Raw genomic sequence first — 17,631 nt, 5'->3', positions numbered from 1 at the left:
TTTATATGGGCAAGAACATACACTTCTGGGAACATTACATCATGACCAGGTGTTAAGGCATGATCAGCAACAGCTGATTTATCAGGTTGGTTGAGTCTGATACACCAGGTATGTTCTTTGATGTGAGTAGAGAAAATATCTATTCATCTAGATGTATATATTAGATATATTTATTTATTAAAATTCTAAAAATTTAGAAAAGAAAATGTATTTGATGGAAAATTATCATTTGATATTAAATTCATTAATTCTGCTTCATCATAGTAACTAGGATTGTTGATCAAAAATATAATAATTATGTACAATAATTTTTTTTTTAATTTGAAATTTTGAAATGAACTCACATATCACCTTCACATCATCAATAACAATATTAAAATGTTCATAAATCAAAATCAAAATATCTACAAATTATTTACAAATCATCTTGGAAAGTATCATATTACGGCATCATACTCTTCTTCTTGTAATTACTTAGGATGAGCATTAGATTTAGTTTGTTGTAGGATTATTAATTCATTTAAATGCATCAGGAAAAAGATAAGTATCAAGTTAGCAATAACATGTGCTAATATTTACATTAATATCTACTGTCACTTGCCAACACAAATGTATCATCCATCTGATTAATCCTCAATTCAATTTAACCATAAAAATGTAACTAATGAGATATATTCTCACATGAATACCTGAATTCTAACATTACCTAGAGTCATTTACTAACATAGGTAAAGGATATCATTCATGAAGATTTTATGAATTATGTAACTTCCTGGAATTATTTATAAAGAAATAATAATGCCTATGCATATGATTCAGTGTATGCCATGCTTATCTTCAATGAATATTCAACATTACAGTAGAGATTTAGGTTAAAAATCAATCAACTTACTACTCATCACTTCCTAAAATGATTCATTTAAATGATCTACTTATGCCATAACTTATTATAAACACCAGAATATGTTTTTACTATCGTAGGATATGGATTACTTGTCAACGAATGATCATCACGGTATCATGAATATTAATGATCCTGGATTGCGTCAATATCCCCCTCTTTTTCTTCATAATTAATCATTTTCTTCTTTACCAACGAAGCAACACATATTCCAATTCTCTATCCTTCCTATATTCATCTAATCAATATCACTTTCTTCTCATATATCTTATCATATTTCTTCCTTTCTTTCCAAATAATTCTCATATGTACCTCAACTTGACGCTTGGAATCATTTAACTCTTAATTATTCACTTGATTAATCCAACCTCTTCTTAATTATTCTCATCACCACATCAAATTATTCTCATATCCATATATTATCCTACTCTAACTTCCTGTGGCACTGTTCAACCTTCATACTCCATGATATTAATCATAATTCACATATAACCTTAAATATTCTACCGATATACATCTCACAATTCATATAGAATAACCTTTCAATATGCTTAAATGTCATAGCAATGCCACTAATGTATAATTCACTTCACACTCCCTAACCAGGATTAGTTATGTCTTTCAGATGACTACCTATATCCATGTATTTTGACACATATGTAACATTATTCCACGAGAATCTAGCCGTTTTGAGATATTTTGAAGACTACAATGATCAACCATCTATTCACAAATAATTATGAATGATTATATTGGAATTTATAACATTTATTTACTTTACTGAAAAGACTTATCTTTTTCCTTCAGCTCCTCCGGGATTGGATTAGTTTCTCCACGACATCTGTGGCTCGGGCTTAGCAATCACATCCTGCCGCTAGTCAGTGGGATGCTCTGGTGAATGTAGACCTTTGTTGTCATCATATCAGCTCAGCCTCCTCCGGAGGATCTCACCATAGTCTTCTTAGAAATGCATAGCAACCAGATCTTGCGCAAATGGGATACAAATATACATATAAGAAGTGAGTTGTGTCATAATGTTGAATCCAAAGCCTTCTAACATTATAGTTTCAATGATAATTCTTTCGTCTTGAATTTAATCTTAATAACGTTTGCAGATTATCAATACATCTGCCCTTTTCTCAGTTTTATACATCGTAATAATTATTTTATAAGCTGAGTTAGCTATTTCTGTGTAGTATCGAATTTTCTTCCTTGTAAATGAGTCAAGGCCTAGTTTTCGCCATGATGAGAATTCAACATATGAATTCCTTTATAATTCTCTTCTTATTTGGCGGTTTCAATGACTGTTTCTGTATTTATGCATCCTCTAATAAAGGTAGACCTCACAAATCTTCTTCTTCTTCTAATGATTTTCTTCCAACTCTTGAGGTTATATATGTGTTTTCAGTCTCTTCAGATCGACACATCTGTTCATTAAGCATGCTCGTTCAATTAACATTCTGCAATAGAAGTGTCTTAAGAAATCTGAGTCTTTCCTTCTTTTTTTTTTTTTTTTTGTCTCACCTACTGCCATATTGGTCTTTACAATTCCAATCTCGTTATATTTCGTATCTCCTTGATATGACCGACTGAGTTTATGCATTGTGTTTAACTTAAATATTGGCACTTGCAACTGTTTTAGTTCCATTGAATTACCATCTTAGGACAGTGAAATGGCACAACGGCTACTGTAAAACCCACACTGATTCACCCTCTGTTGCTACTAATCACATACCTATTGTGTACCTAACATAGAGGTACTACTTGCAAGTAAAGGCAACCCATGGTGTTCCCCGCATGATACCAATCACAAGTAGTTTCATGGTTCTAATACAATCATCCCTTGGTCACCCCTTTTAGTCACCTCTTACAACAGTCAGGGATACCGTGGGTGTATTCTTCGTCCGCATCTCCCACCCGCACGGGGTAGAGAGGGAGAGAAAAGAAGGGATCCGTCACTATGAAAAATGAAGTAACGGACAAAGAAAAGCAAGGGCCACGAAGGGCGTGAAAATGAAAGACTCCCTAGGCCTCAAATGCTCTAATACCCCCAGGGTCAGAAAAGAAGAAGTGTTGACCAAGGTAGGTCAGACAGGATAGATGAAAGTTAGGAGCCTGGCACAAGAAAGTGGAAGCAATGCCAGGACTCAGCTAAGGGCCCAGTGGTCGCCAATCCACGCTCTCGCTCTCGCGCGCGCGCGCGCGCGCGCGCGCTCTCTCTCTCTCTCTCTCTCTCTCTCTCTCTCTCTCTCTCTCTCCCCAACTTGAGAGCCCCTGGGGCCCCTTTTAGTCACCTCTTACGACAGGCAGGGGATACCATGGGTGTATTCTTCATCTACGTCCCCCACCCACAGGGGGTAAATATGGATCTCACAATAACTCAATTTTGCAAAACAAAAAGTAACGTAGGCCCTTTAGGCTGTCAAGGGATGACATGATACACGGCAGTAGAAAGGGAGAGAGTGAAACCCAATGCCGGCACAAAGTATACTCCTGTCGTATAGCACTAAGGATTCTTCTTCTTAGAACACCGTCTCCCTACGAAGGTTGGTATTCCAATTGAACTGCAGCTCGAAAAATGTCAATGGATGTTCGTTAATACCAGCAATGCAAGTCTTCAAGCCAGGAATTTCTCCATCTCCCCACAGATCGTTTTCATTCAATTTTTCTCTCGATGATGAGTTGGAGAAGTTCATACCGTTCACCTCTCTTGATGTCCCCAATGTACCTGAGCTTTTGCTCTCTGATGTTTGTTAAAAGATCATTTTTTCTTCCTTTTTAACAACTTGACGACTTCCTTATTGGTCTTCTCTCTACCCAGAACATTCAAAACCTTCCCCTGTACCTTTCAAAAGCTCCCACCCGCCTCTCCAGCAAAGGGCTGAGTGTCCAACCTTTGAAAATATACAGAAGAGCAAGGAAAACATAGCATTGCAACATCCGAAATCGGAGCTGAAGGTTGAGATCTCTACTGGTGAATAGGGCCCTCGTACTGTCGAACAAAGATTTGGCTTGACCAATCCTGGATAAGATTTCATTCTCGGGATTGCAATGTTCAGTCACTACAGTCCCAACATAATTGAGGGACAACACTTGCTGAACAATTGTGTTGCTGATGCACAGGGAGGCCTGCTTAGATGTCTTTGAAAATACAGTCAGCTTGATCTTCCCAGTATTCAGGAACAGACCAAATGCTGCACTGATCCTTACAATGTTACTAATAATAATTTTGGCTAACAAAACTGTATCATATGCAAAGCAGATGTTATTAATGACAATGCCATTTATCCTGATACCATAGGGAGCCTGAAATATTTGTCCCAAATGAGTACATTTATAATACCAATATAAATGGTCCGTTATTGGACACTATAAATTTTCCAGCTAACTCATTCCTGGTTGCCAGCATTTCACCCCTGTGTGCTAATGGTAATGAGACAAAGTCTCTCATAGTGCATTGGAACTGCCAGTGGCTCCAAGTAGCCTACACAGTGGCCTCCACGGTATGCATTAGCCATGTGTCTTGGTGGGTGTGCTATTTACCAACTGATGAGCCCAACTTAGCACACTGGGGCAAAACGCTGGCAACCAGGAATGAGTTAGCTGGGAAATTTATAATGTCCAATAACGGACAATTTATATTGATATTATAAATGTACACATTCGAGACAAATATTTCAGGTTCCCTATGGGAACCAACATCTATATCCTCTCAGGGATTGCCGTTTCCTGGCAAACTGTGTACCGGAAGCTCAGAACAGCAGGGCTGTTTGCCCGACGTCAAGTGGTCTGCGTCCTGCTCAGTCCAGCACAGAGACAGGCCCGTTTACTGCGGAGCCATCAACATCGAAACTGGACCACGAATAAATGGAGGCATGTGCTGTCCACAGATGAATCCCGCTTCAGTTTGCAGAACGATTCCCGTCACACATTAATTTGGAGAGAACCGGGTAGCCGATACGAGCACAGGAACATCGTGGAATGGGACCAGTATGGTGGTGGTGGCGTCATGGTGTGGGGCGACATCGTGTTGAATGTCTGTACGGAGCTGCACATCTTCATGGGTGGTCCGAGGAACACTGTTAACGCTCGGAGATGCAGGGATGAGGTACTGAGACCACTGACTCTTCAGAGGTGCAGTTGGTCCAGATTTCCTCTTAATGGACGATAATGCCCGACCGTACTGCTCTGCTCTGGTGGATGAATTTCTGGCTGGGGAAGACATTCATCACATGGACTGGCCAGCAAGGTCTCTGGATCTGAATCCTATAGAACATGCCTGGAATGCATTGGGGAGGCGAATTGCATCCCGTCAGCTTCCACCAAGGACCCTCCAAGACCTTCACATTGCCCTTTTGGAGGAATGGGATCGACTGCCACAAGAGCTCTTGGACCATCTGATAGAGAGCATGCCACATTGCTGCGAAGCATGTGTGACCGTTAGAGGTAACCATACACCCTATTAACAGCATATTTTGTGTGGATGACACTGCCAAGTTTTGTTAGTTGTTGTCAAAAGTGTACCTTAGCTATCAGAACATTTCTGACACTGGTTTTTTGGACAAGTTGTGTGACATATGGTGTGCGAGTCAGCTTCCGTTTGTTCAGCAATCCGTCTGACATTCCTATCAGGCAGTATGGCCTCGTTTAGTGATTATGCTTAACTTGTGGACACTCGTGTAGATATGAGTGTGAATGATACGTAGGAATACCTTTAAGACATGGGACATCAGGCTGATCATGCAATAATCATCACAATGTGAAGCATTTACTTTCTTAGCATACCTGCCAACTTTTGAAAAGGGCTATCAGTAAAACTCACGCGCGACAAAAAATCTAACGATTTTCGACGTACCCCGGCTTAACAAATATAATAATACTCTGGGCTATAAAATACAAGAACTCATGCTTTAAACAGGATACTTCAAAGAAATCATATCTACTTATATCAAAGGCCAATGATTTGTAGATGAATATAACAAATAAGAAGAAATCCATGTTAAACAGCAGCAGCCGTGGAGAATATTAGCTTGGAGCATACATAACAAGACTTCCTTGATAAATTAAGCACATATGCGATAACTGAAAAAGGCTTTACACAATAAAACTTGTTTAACGTAACACAGGCAAGGATTAATATAATACACACTGCAAATCAAACGCTAGTTTGACTTGAAAGTCATAGTTGTGGCCTTTCTAGCTTCCTGCAAAAAGTCTTGAGAAAATGTTTTGTCATAACAAGGACCAGAACTCCTGGTCTTCAAAATAGAAATAGACTCCAGAGATTCATTGGACATGGATGATCTGAACTCTGTTCTATTTTTCTTCACAAGGCTGAAATCAGGTTCACATTCTGCATTGCTATGGGGTATGGTGAGAATAAACAGCATTACTCTAGAAATTCGGTTATACTTAAGAAGTCCATCGGCTCCACAAATTCTTGATATTTGTGCCCAACTGGAATCGCTTGCAGCATCGTCATTTGCAACCAAAGTGTCATCAACCTGAACTCATTCACCACTTCATCTGTAGTTTCATTCTCTTCCTTGCATAACAAGATAGGAAACCTTTCGAAGAATAAAACAAATGGAAGAAAACTGTGCATCCTAAATTTTGTCTAACCTAGCAACTTGAGCATGCTTTAACACATCAACCTTGAGTGGAAACTTGCTGATGTAGTCACAGGCAGTACAAACGTAGTTTCTCACTTATGAAAAGAAAAGGGATTTATCCGTATCCTGGAGATCATTCACTGTGTTGGAAGTCTGAATGCCAATAATTCAGTTTGAATGCCAGTAACTAACTCTCCATCACCTAAACTGTTGCGTCCACCATGTGCAATATTAATATCACACCCACATACCATTCAAAAGGCAAATTTTCTCCCTTTCTTAATTTTTGTATGCACGTAAAATCAACAGAATATGATTCTTTAAATGTCTGGAAGTACTGTTTATCGTGAATAAATCTAGCAAGAATCTACAATAAGAATATAGCGTATGAAAATGTCCGAGAACAAAATGAAACATCGAAAGGAACCTGGACCACTGGACATCACATAAAATTATAACATAAACACTCAAGGCAGTAAAACACTTCATTAAAACATGTCAAAGCACACAAAGTCTTAAGCAATTAAATGATCACGACGCCAATCTCGTGAACAAGGAATATGCACATGGTACAAAACGTACACAAACACGTGGAACAAATGTAATTCTGCTTCTTCTTCTTCTTTACAGTATAACTTAATGGGCTTCGCTAACAGCGGTATACCCAGTCAGTGGAACGAATGTAATTAGTCCAACAAATACAGGAAACTACGAAGAACGAAGTTGTAACACAAAAACTTGAACACTTCAAAAAATATATAACCTTAAAAGGCCAAAACATTCTTGAAAAATATCATAATATTAAAAGGCCAAAACATTCTTGATTTTAGTATGCACAGAAAATCAACAGAATAGGATTCTTTAAATATCTGGAAGTACTGTTCGTAAACAAAGAACAACACTCACGTGGTCAAAGAATATAGGTTAGATCACAAGCGAATCGAGCGGAACAAAGAATTTGCGGAGCAGAGCCTGTCGACACCTAAGATTCACACGGAAGAACTGTTATCCCGGCTTTAAATTCGATTCCAATAACGACACAAACATCACATGGTTAAAAATACCAAATCACATCAAAAAAAAGAGTTATCGACTACTGTGGACTTGCTCTCGACCAAGACCGAGCGTGCTTCGACCCATGCAAACAATTGATTATATGAAAGTGGAGCGATTATCAAATGCTGTTTCAAATTTTTGTCCGCGAAGTCCTAAAATGACACCATCCATCCGTAAAACCGTAAAATCCAGCAATTTCCATAAATTTTACGGATAAACCATAAAAGTTGGCAATTATGTCTTAGGTAAGGTAACAAAAGTTGACTTAAACAGTCAGATGGAATTCTGCCAGCCTTACATACCGTGTTGAATAGTGCAGTTAGCAGGTATAGGCCTCTACCATCTCCTTGAGCAATGAGTTTGAGAGTTTCCACATGTATTTTGTTTGGACCCACAGCTTTACTTTATTTTATGAAGCTTGATTGCATACAATACAAGGGGGTTTGTCTGGGCCCCACATCATTAAATATATTCTCAACATACCCCTTCCAGTACTTCAGCTTTTCTTCAACTCCCACCAAGATAATACTATTGGCATCCCTCAGTATAGCTTTATACAGCTTGCAATATTTCACCGTAAGTTCTTTGATTTTCTTATGGAGATTGAAGTGGTTATGTTTCTCCTAGAGATTTTCTATTTCTCTGCACCTTTACACCATCGAAAGTTAATTTGCCTACCCCTATTTTCTCCGCATTGCCCTGTTCAACCCTTCATACTGATCTTTATCTCTGTGGTTCATTTTCTGTCATTTTACCATAAGCTGTAATATTTCATCCATCATCCATAGCTGCTTCTTTGGGCTGCTTGAATACCCAATGTCTGCTTCTTGAGTATCAATGAGTATGTTCTTTAGGACACTCCTATGATTCAATATAGATTGTTCCCAAGTTGTTTGAGACCTGTGTAGAATTTCTATGATGTGGAAAGTTGTGGAGTGTTTTTTTTGTAAATCCTTTTTAAAGTAATACTTACTGTATGATGTGGAGTGTTGAGGTAAAATATTTTATTCATATTCCATTTAGCTACCTAACCTGTATGATGTAAAATATTTTTGTAGTATGTTTTATGTATTTTATTCACTTTATCCACTTTGTAACTACTAGATTTGTAAATGATTTTTCTGTAATAGCTGGAACAGTCCAGAAAGGTTGTGATGCAAACTTATAGAACAGGGTGTGTTGGCCTTTGTCAGTTGTGGATTCTAGAAATATGTCCTTACATATTCTGGAAAATGGAAGGTTCGCGATTTGTGTCTGTATATGATCGAGAAGATTGTATTAACATCGCGACCGGATAAAGAGTTGTGATTGGTGAATCTCGGTGGCGATAGGCAAACTCCTGTGCTCTGATTGGCCACTCCAAGGCCAGATTTCCCTTTTTAAAGGGAGCGAGGCAGATTTCGTGGTCTGTCTTTGATCTGTCTGTCTTTGATCTGTCTGTCTTTAGTCTGTCTGTCGTTCTCTCGCCTGCCCGAAGTTGACGTCATCGGCGACTCCTAGCTACCAGGATGGGCCACCTTGCGGTAAGCACTCGTTATTTCAGTTCCCCCGTAAGTTATATTTAAAGTTTGCTTGCATTTTCATATAGGAGTTTGCCCTAACCTCACCCAGACACTCGCCACTCAATTATGTTTCTCAGATGTTTTAGAAAGCACATTTTCCTTTCATTCTAATTTGTAATTGTATTCAGTGTGCCTTGTTACCTTCTGTATAATAATGCAGAACTTAGGTTAGGCTAAAATGTCTTTGGTTAACTTCTTAGCTTAATAGCAAAGCTCTAGTCAAACAACATCTAATCTTGTTTTCGTAAAATAAGTCACTGGATTGTTAGATAGATGGATTTTGTGCAGAACTCACGTTGTAAATTGTCATTTTTGAAAATAATATTTGAAAACAAGACATCACCATTGATTTTTCTCAAAACCCGCAACCTTCGCTTTCCTACAACCTTTGGTAGGTTCCCTGTCCCCGTTCCATGTTCCTTGTTTATAGTTGTCAAGTTGCCCAACCTGATCTTGTTCGTGTTGTATTAGGTGAAGTTCATTTGATGTTTATTGTGTGTCTAGGGTTTAACGTACCATGCATTTTGATTTATTTTCCTCCCTTTTAACTGTGTACCATGTAACCACTGAAGAAACTTGGTTATATTGTTTACTACAGTCATCCATTCTTCAAGCTTGAATGTTGTTTATGCCTGTGCTTCGAAATCATCAAATTTCTTTATATCGATGTGCCTAGGTTTTTCAGAGTGTCTGATCATGACAAGGGGTCTGCTCAAGGCTTAACGTCTCTTGACAAATCACCATCATGAGTATCATATGGTCTCACTTCATACGAACACTGCAGAGAGGTTTGGAAATGAATCTAGGATTTTAGCATGCAATACAGTGATTAGATATTGTATACCATCACCTCTCCTACTCTGCCAGTCAACATTCTGATGGTGAAATATTTTTTGACCAACGGGATTTGAACCAGCTAGTCACAATGTCAGACCACATAGAGTCTTACCTTAACGGTCATGGTACCTGGTGGGCTAATGGAGACTATAGAGTAGTGACAGGAAAAATGAAAGTAGAAAAAATAGTGAAAATGAAAGAAAGAGAGAAGAAAATGAAAGTATGGAAATTAAAAGATATGCAAGTACTGTAGAAGAAGAAAAATTCCAATATAAACCAAAACAACACATACTGACAATTGAGATGGATAGTATGGAAATAGAATATGGGACATGCTCAAGAAGGCATTTGTAAGCTGTGCAGAAGAGTGCATGTGGTAGAAAAGCTGAAAAAGTCAAAGATAGAGAGACCCTATAGTGGAATGAGAGGGTAAAGGAAACAATGAAAAATAAGAAAGCATGGCAATTACAGAGTATGTGGACAAAACTGAAGAAAGTACCAGGAAATTGAAGAAGGAGAAGTAAAAGGATTATATATGCACTTGTAAGAAGAGAAGAGAAAGAGTCTACACAAAGCAGGTGAAAGGGTAAGAAGGAGAGAAAACATTACAATAGGAGATGCAGAAAAGATGGAAGGATTACTTCAAAGAACTTCTGAATGTGAGAAGCAGTAAAGATGAGATAATAAAGGCAGTGTATGGAGACAGAATCTGAGAATGAAATCACAATGGAAGAAGTAGAAAAAGCTGCCAAACGAATGAAACTGGGATAATCAGCAGGAGTGGTTGAATTGTGTGTGGAAATGATAAAAGCAGCATGACCTGTTGGTCTAAAATTGCTGTATGGGCTATTTAGATCTACTTCAAAAGAAAAATTGGTGCCAAACGACTGGAGTAAAGGAGGGACAAGAAGATATGTGATAATTACTGAGGAATCACATATCAGGTGACAAAAATATTTGAACGGGTACTACGAAAAAAAAGCGAATAAGAAAAGTGGAAGGACAATTACAAGAAGAGCAATATTGCTTTCAAATTGTAAGATCAACACTAGACCCCATCTACAGTTTTGAGGCAGTTAATCAAAAAACATTGGGAATACATAAGAGATATGGTGATGACATTTCTTCATTTAGAAAAAGCTTACGATAGTGTTACCCAGAGCAAAGGTATGGAAAGTAATGCAACAGAAAGGATTTGGAAAACAAATGATAGAATATGTGCAAGCAATATACAAAAATTGTTGCAACAGTACCCAGATGCATGTGGGGAGAACAGGGTAATTTTGGCATGAAAATGAAAGTGTGTTGCCACCACTGTTATTCATAATGATTATGGATGAAATTGTGACGGAGACAAAGGTAAACTATGGGGACCGTCTGTAGATAATATGGTGGTGGATGCAAAAGAGAGGAAGTAGAAGGTCAACACAACATATTGAGGGAGATTATTGAAAACTATTGAAGGAAATTCAGTGTGGAAAAGAGTAAAACAATGGTGCTGACTAGAGGTGAAAGGGAAGGGGATTATAAAGCGAAAAAACCTTGAAATTGGGAAAAGCTTCAAGTATTTGGGAAGCAAACTGATGCAGGATGCAGGGCTGGGCATGGAGATCAGTAAAAGGATTCAACAGGGAAATGCATTATACCAGAGTGAGAAACCTGATGTGAAGGGAAGATGTATCAATGAAGTGTGAAGAGGTGATGTATAGGTTCTACTACTGCCTAATACAGACAGATGCAGCAGAGACCTGAACACTGACAAAAAAAAAAAAAAACAGGAGACTAAAAGCCAGGCCAGTAAAATGAAATTTTTGAGAAAATGACAGGAAAGGACAGAGTAAGAAATGAGAACGTCAGGAAGAAAATCAGAGTGGAAAAGCATTTTGACAGAATGAAGAGGGATGAACTTAGATGGTTCGGACATATTAAGAGAATAGAAGAGGAAAGGATGCCAAAGCAGATGTAGAAAACCCTGACTGGGAAGAGGGAGACAAGAGGGAGACCCAGACTAAAGTAGCGAAAAACGGTCAAGAAAATAATTCAAAGAAACAACCTGGATTGGAATACAGTTAAGGAGGAACAATGGTGGTTGGATAGAGGAAGATGGAAAGGTGCCATAAACATTCCAACTTGGCAGGAGCTGCTTAAGGGAAGTTTTTGTTGTTGTTGTTTTATTATTACTATTATTATTATTATTATTATTATTATTATTATTATTATTATTATTATTATTATTATTATTATTATTATTATTATTATTATTCAATTCAACTACGCTAATCGGCCAACTAGGGACCACGATAAGCCTCACTTTACATTCTGGCATTTGTTCATTTTTCGCTTGATGCACATCGCCTTCATTAGCTCACTGTGTTTAGCACAACGTTCTTCTGTCCATTTAGCACCAGTTGCCCCTTTTTTGTCGCAGAAAGTCCCAGAAGTCTTGATGGCTGCTCTGAAAAAATTTCGGTCTTGTGCATTTTCTGCTTGTAGGCCCAGTTCTTTAAGATCTTTCTCGACATTAACGTACCATGGCATTGCCGTTTTTGGTTTTGAGTCAAATACACTGAAGATACGTTTCGTACATCAAGAGTCGATCATTCGTCGTATAAAACCGTAGAAGCGAACTCTGCCTTTACGCATTGTCTCCGTGATCTTCTCTATCTTAGAGTATACTTCTTGCCTGGATTTTCTAATGTAGATGACATTTTTGTAGTTTGGACCAAGTATGGTGTGTAGGATCTTTCTTTCCTCTCTAAATCCGCAAGCAAACATTGCTCGGACAGGATAAGGCATTCAGATGCATACAGCGATACTGGTTTGATGACAGTGTTGTAGTGACGAATTTTTGTGTTCAGGAAAAAGCACTTTTGTTGTATATATTGCAGGTGGTTTGGAAAGTGACCTCCATTTTCTTGATTCTTGCTGCTATGGCCTCTTTGTCAAGTCCATTTTGCTGAATCCATTCCCTAAGGTATTTAAATTTACTAACACAGTTTATTGTTCAATATTTGGTGTTTAGTTGTGCCGTATCATCTTTGATATTTGACATTACTTCTGTCTTTTGAAAGGAAATTTGTAAACCTGTTTGTTCTGCTACTTCCTTCAACACATTGATCTGTTCTGTTGCACTTTCAAAATTTTCTGTCATAAGGGCTATATCATCAGCAAACGCTAAGCAATCTATTTTCACTGCCTTTTTTTCCGTCACAATCCTTACGGGTTTGCAAAGGTTTCTTTCTTTGATCGTCTTTTGCCACTCCTGTATTACCTTCTCAAGTACGCAGTTGAACAAAAGAGGTAACAGCCCATCTCCCTGTCGAACGCCTGTCTTGATCTCAAAGGGTTCAGAGAGACATCCTTGGAATTTTACTTTGGATTTGGTATTAGTGTTGCCCTTATTATCACCAGCAGTTTCTCATCGACTCCTACTTCTGCAAGGATGTTAAGCAACACATCACGGTCGATGGAGTCGTATGCTTTCCTGAAGCCGACAAATGTAGATACATAGGTTCGACCTCTCAGCATATGGTATCTTATTATGGTTTTTAGGTTAAGTATTTGTTCTGCACTTGATCAGCATTTCTGAAAACCTACTTGGTATTCCCCGAGTTTGTGTTCAACTTGCTGTTCAGTCCTTCAAGGATGGATAGTGACAGGATCTTGTAGGCTACTGACAGAAGAGAAATTCCACGGTAATTGTTCACATCTCTTATATTTCCTTTCTTGTGTAAAGGATGGATCAAGGCTAGCTTCCAGTCCTCTGGTAGTTGTTCTTCTTTCCCAAATATCTGCAATGGTTTGGTGGAGGATGTCAATTGCTTCTTCTGGGGGGCATGTTTCCACAGTTCCCCAATCATGGAGTCTTCACCAGGAGCCTTGTTATTTTTCAGTCTCTTTATGTGGCGTTTGATTTCATTGCAATTTGGTGGAGAAGATGGCAGGTTTTGGCTCACTGGTTTGTTTGTTTTGATGGGATTGGCTGGTTTTTCACAGTTTAGAAGGTCGTAAAAATACTTAGCTAAGATTTTGCAGTTTTCTTCATTTGACGTTGCAAGAGTTCCATCTTTCCTAAGAAAGCAAAGGGAATGTGCCTTGTATCCTTGCATCCTCTTTTTAAATAATAATAATAATAATAATAATAATAATAATAATAATAATAATAATAATAATAATAATAATAATAATAATAATAATTGTACCGGCTGGTACACCTCTACGCCGCACATTTGAATTTCCCGCTTTCAAGTACTCCTCTACAGGAGAAACTCTGAACTTTAACAACTGTATCAACTCATAAGTTTTCTCAGAAAATGTCTCTACCGTAAATTTTGTGATTACGAAGTTGTCAGTACTGTGCGGAGTTCAACTTGTTTTGTTTTCTATTGATCAAGAAGTGTGGACATTCTCTGATAGATGTCTCTACAAAAAACTATGACCATGCACCCTGGTGCGAAGGGGAAGAACTTTATTTGAAGAAATTTTGTATTCATAAGTTTGTTCTTTACTAAATTTCGTTCTTTCATTTGTGGGTTGGCAATATAAATCTTTTCTTTCCGCCGGTTTTGAACTTAGCCAATCCAGAATTTCTCTAATTAATTTTTGACCAATCGTGTCTTTCTTCTTCGATTTTGATGTGTAACTGTAAGCTACCCAATAAACGCCTGTGGGTGTGTCTTAATTATTCATGAAAGGTCTCTAATCTTCCCCAAGAGTATAAAAACTGCTGATTTTCCTATCTCTCTGCCACTCGAACAACATCTAGCCTAGTGTATGGAAGTGTAGCAGGGGGCGGGTAGCGCCTCTTCCTTCGGGCAGCAGCTCTTCACAAAGGTAATGGCCGTTTAACAGCTTTATTTTCTTGTTAGCTCAGCAGTTTAACCCTTGGGAAGGTCCGAAACCTTTTTGATGTAACCTATCTGTCCAAAAATGTAACTTTTGCCATTTTGATGTAAAATTTTCATATAACTTTAACTGAAAATCGGGGATAGAGAGTGCTTTACCCTCTCAAGCTCTCCTTCATTTTGAATTCGAGGTGACTACGTTTTCGTAACCGTTTGTCTACTCTTCCGTAATGTATTAAATTTATTCTTTATACGAGTCACCTCCATAGTTTGGGAAAAGCCCCTGCTTCATCGGCCTAGTGCCTCTTAGGTTTTAAGAAGTTTCATGTAGGAGTGCATATTCACGCCTCCATTCAGTTTTGCATTTTGGGCCATTAACTTAACCTATTATTTTCCTACTAACTCCCATTAGGTTGGGTACAAGATACCCCTGTTTCTTTGTAAGTGTGCCTTGAGGGCAGTTAATAGTAAAGTCCGTGGTGGCCTTTGATAGGCTCAGAAAATTGAGAGCGGATCAGCTCTTTTATTTGTGGTAAAAGCGCCTCAGAGAGGCTTGATATTTGAAGGTGGGAGCAAGTGCTCCATGTTATTAGGGGTTTTCTGCCCTTTGGTAAATATGTGTTTGGGAGCTGAGAGCTCAGAAAATGTAAAGTGAAGGCTTGAAGCCAAAGTTCTGTTATACCATCAATCTTGTCGTTCCTAGACTTAAATTTTGTTACTGGTATTGTACCTGATTTGACTTGTTGTTACTTGTTAAAATCTGAAATTTAATGTGAAAATTGTTTTGCTATTTTTGAAAATATAACCTTTAATGTAATTTTAATCAATAACTCAGCTTTGTAGTTTGACCCATTCCAGCCCGCACCTTCTTTCACCTCTGCATTCCACGGGTAACCCCGTAACAATAATAATAATAATAATAGTGGTGACTGATGGTCAGCCCAATGTCAACATAACTCCTGTTACCATCTTTTACCTCAGTACCCTGTCATATACCTTCTTTGATCTACAAAATATTCAGTATGTACTAATGAAAGGAATGTAACTATGTTGATAATATTTCCTCCATGGAGATGAAGATATCTGGTCCTTACCCAAACTAACAGTGATAGTGGTCTATCAAGCAACACAAAGATATTTTTTATCATAATAAGCACAATTTCTCAAATGCAACAATTATACATAAACATCATAAACTGTACATAATTATTATAACTGCTTCAAAAGCCATTGTCATAATATACTTGCTGTCCAAAACATGTAAATCTTTGAAAAGCTGGTCTCAAATAATTCAATATAGTGGGAAAAAGATGAAAAATCATAATTTACAATAAATCAGTATCAATGAGTACACAAACCTGTGAGTCTGAAAGTTTCTGATGTAAGGTTGACAATCATGGATCTCAGAGCCTTGCACAAAACTTGCCAGTTCGGTCATGACACCTCCCCGTGTTGAATCGTGTGAGCTGTCATGAGAATGGTCTTCCATAATCTGCACAAAGTCTGAGCCAGGATCCCTGTATGTGTAACCAACAAGATCGTTCGAGATTTCAATAAAACAAAACTAAAATTTCCAATGAACAATACTTAACACGTCTCATTATTACCCACTTAAAAACCCAAGATAATTCTGACACTAGCTGATATATACAGCAAATGGACATTTTTGAATTCATGTTACTGTTAACCAAAACACAAAGTATAATTAGGAACATAACATTTAAAATTAAAAGCAGTAATCCAGTATCAGATGTACACATAATACAGGAAACTGTATTTTCATATTTACTTTTCTTATAAGGTAAATAAGGTATGTGACAAAGTTCATCAACCCTTTGTGCATCAAAATAAAATTTAAAAACTGTAAATAAACAAAACGGAAATGAAAATGTCTTGAAAAAGAAAAAGCTTTTTATAGTATAAGTGAAGTACGAATATGGCAATCAATCTCTTTCTGACTTGTAGAATTGTGAAATTAATGATTCATTCTCTTACAGAAATCCACTTACAAGGACACACTGTTGCCTCATGCTCCAATCATGAAATCTATCATTTCTACATGCTGAAGGTTATATTTTGCTATATTTTGTTGGTTGGTGTATAGCTTGCTTCTACTGCTTTACATCTTGAAGCTGGATTATGTAGGATTCAATCCTTCCAGATGGGTCAAAGATGTCGACAGTAGTAGAGTTCGGTTTGTAGATGATGTCAATACGCTGTATGCTTCCTTGCTTTGTATATCTTCATTGACCAAACGACAACTTCTCAGATGGGCTGAGTAAATTTGACTGAGTAGCATCTTGCATAATGCATCAGCATGTATGGCTTTCACCACAAGCTATGTATGTATGGACAAAACATTTCATGACCCAGGAGATACTGTTTAGAGCTATAAGTAAAGTACCATATTATGAACTGTGTAGCAAGGAAGTGTTCGATTTGTGATCTAGCTAAGAATCAATAGTGTAATATACATTGTGCACATTTCCACTAATAATAATGCATCATCTCACCATGAAGACAGGAAACGAAGGACATGTGCTAATGTTCCAAAGTTGTGAAAAAGCTGACAATGGTTTCTGTTCTGACTCATGCCTGGGACGACCCAGCTGTAGTCCATCGAAGCCTTGAACATACCCTTTTTACCTTTAATCATGTCCCCAATTTGAGATTTCCCCACATAGAACTTGACTACTAGGTCAAGAACACTTATCATACACTTTTATTACCTCCACTTTATCCTGAAGTATCAGGCACTTGAGTTTTTGAGACATCTTTCGCAATTTACTGTAGCACGAAACACGGTAATGGCCGCCAAT

At 37.9% G+C, this 17,631-nt stretch overlaps 1 protein-coding gene across 1 annotated transcript in view; it reads right to left on the bottom strand.

Annotated features, from left to right (window-relative positions):
* Nucleotides 1-17,631, bottom strand: part of puf (ubiquitinyl hydrolase 1 puf) — an 870,156-nt gene that overhangs the window by 724,953 nt on the left and 127,572 nt on the right. Inside the window, exon 10 of the mRNA XM_068225443.1 lies at nt 16,171-16,329. Within this exon, the coding sequence (XP_068081544.1) occupies nt 16,171-16,329 (159 nt within the window). The remainder of the gene's footprint in view (nt 1-16,170; nt 16,330-17,631) is intronic.

The sequence above is a fragment of the Anabrus simplex genome, chromosome 1 (genome assembly GCF_040414725.1).
Source record: "Anabrus simplex isolate iqAnaSimp1 chromosome 1, ASM4041472v1, whole genome shotgun sequence".
Taxonomy (NCBI): domain Eukaryota; kingdom Metazoa; phylum Arthropoda; class Insecta; order Orthoptera; family Tettigoniidae; genus Anabrus; species Anabrus simplex.
The sequence above is the reverse complement of the archived record's forward strand: the minus strand, read 5'-3'. Positions and strand labels throughout refer to the sequence as shown.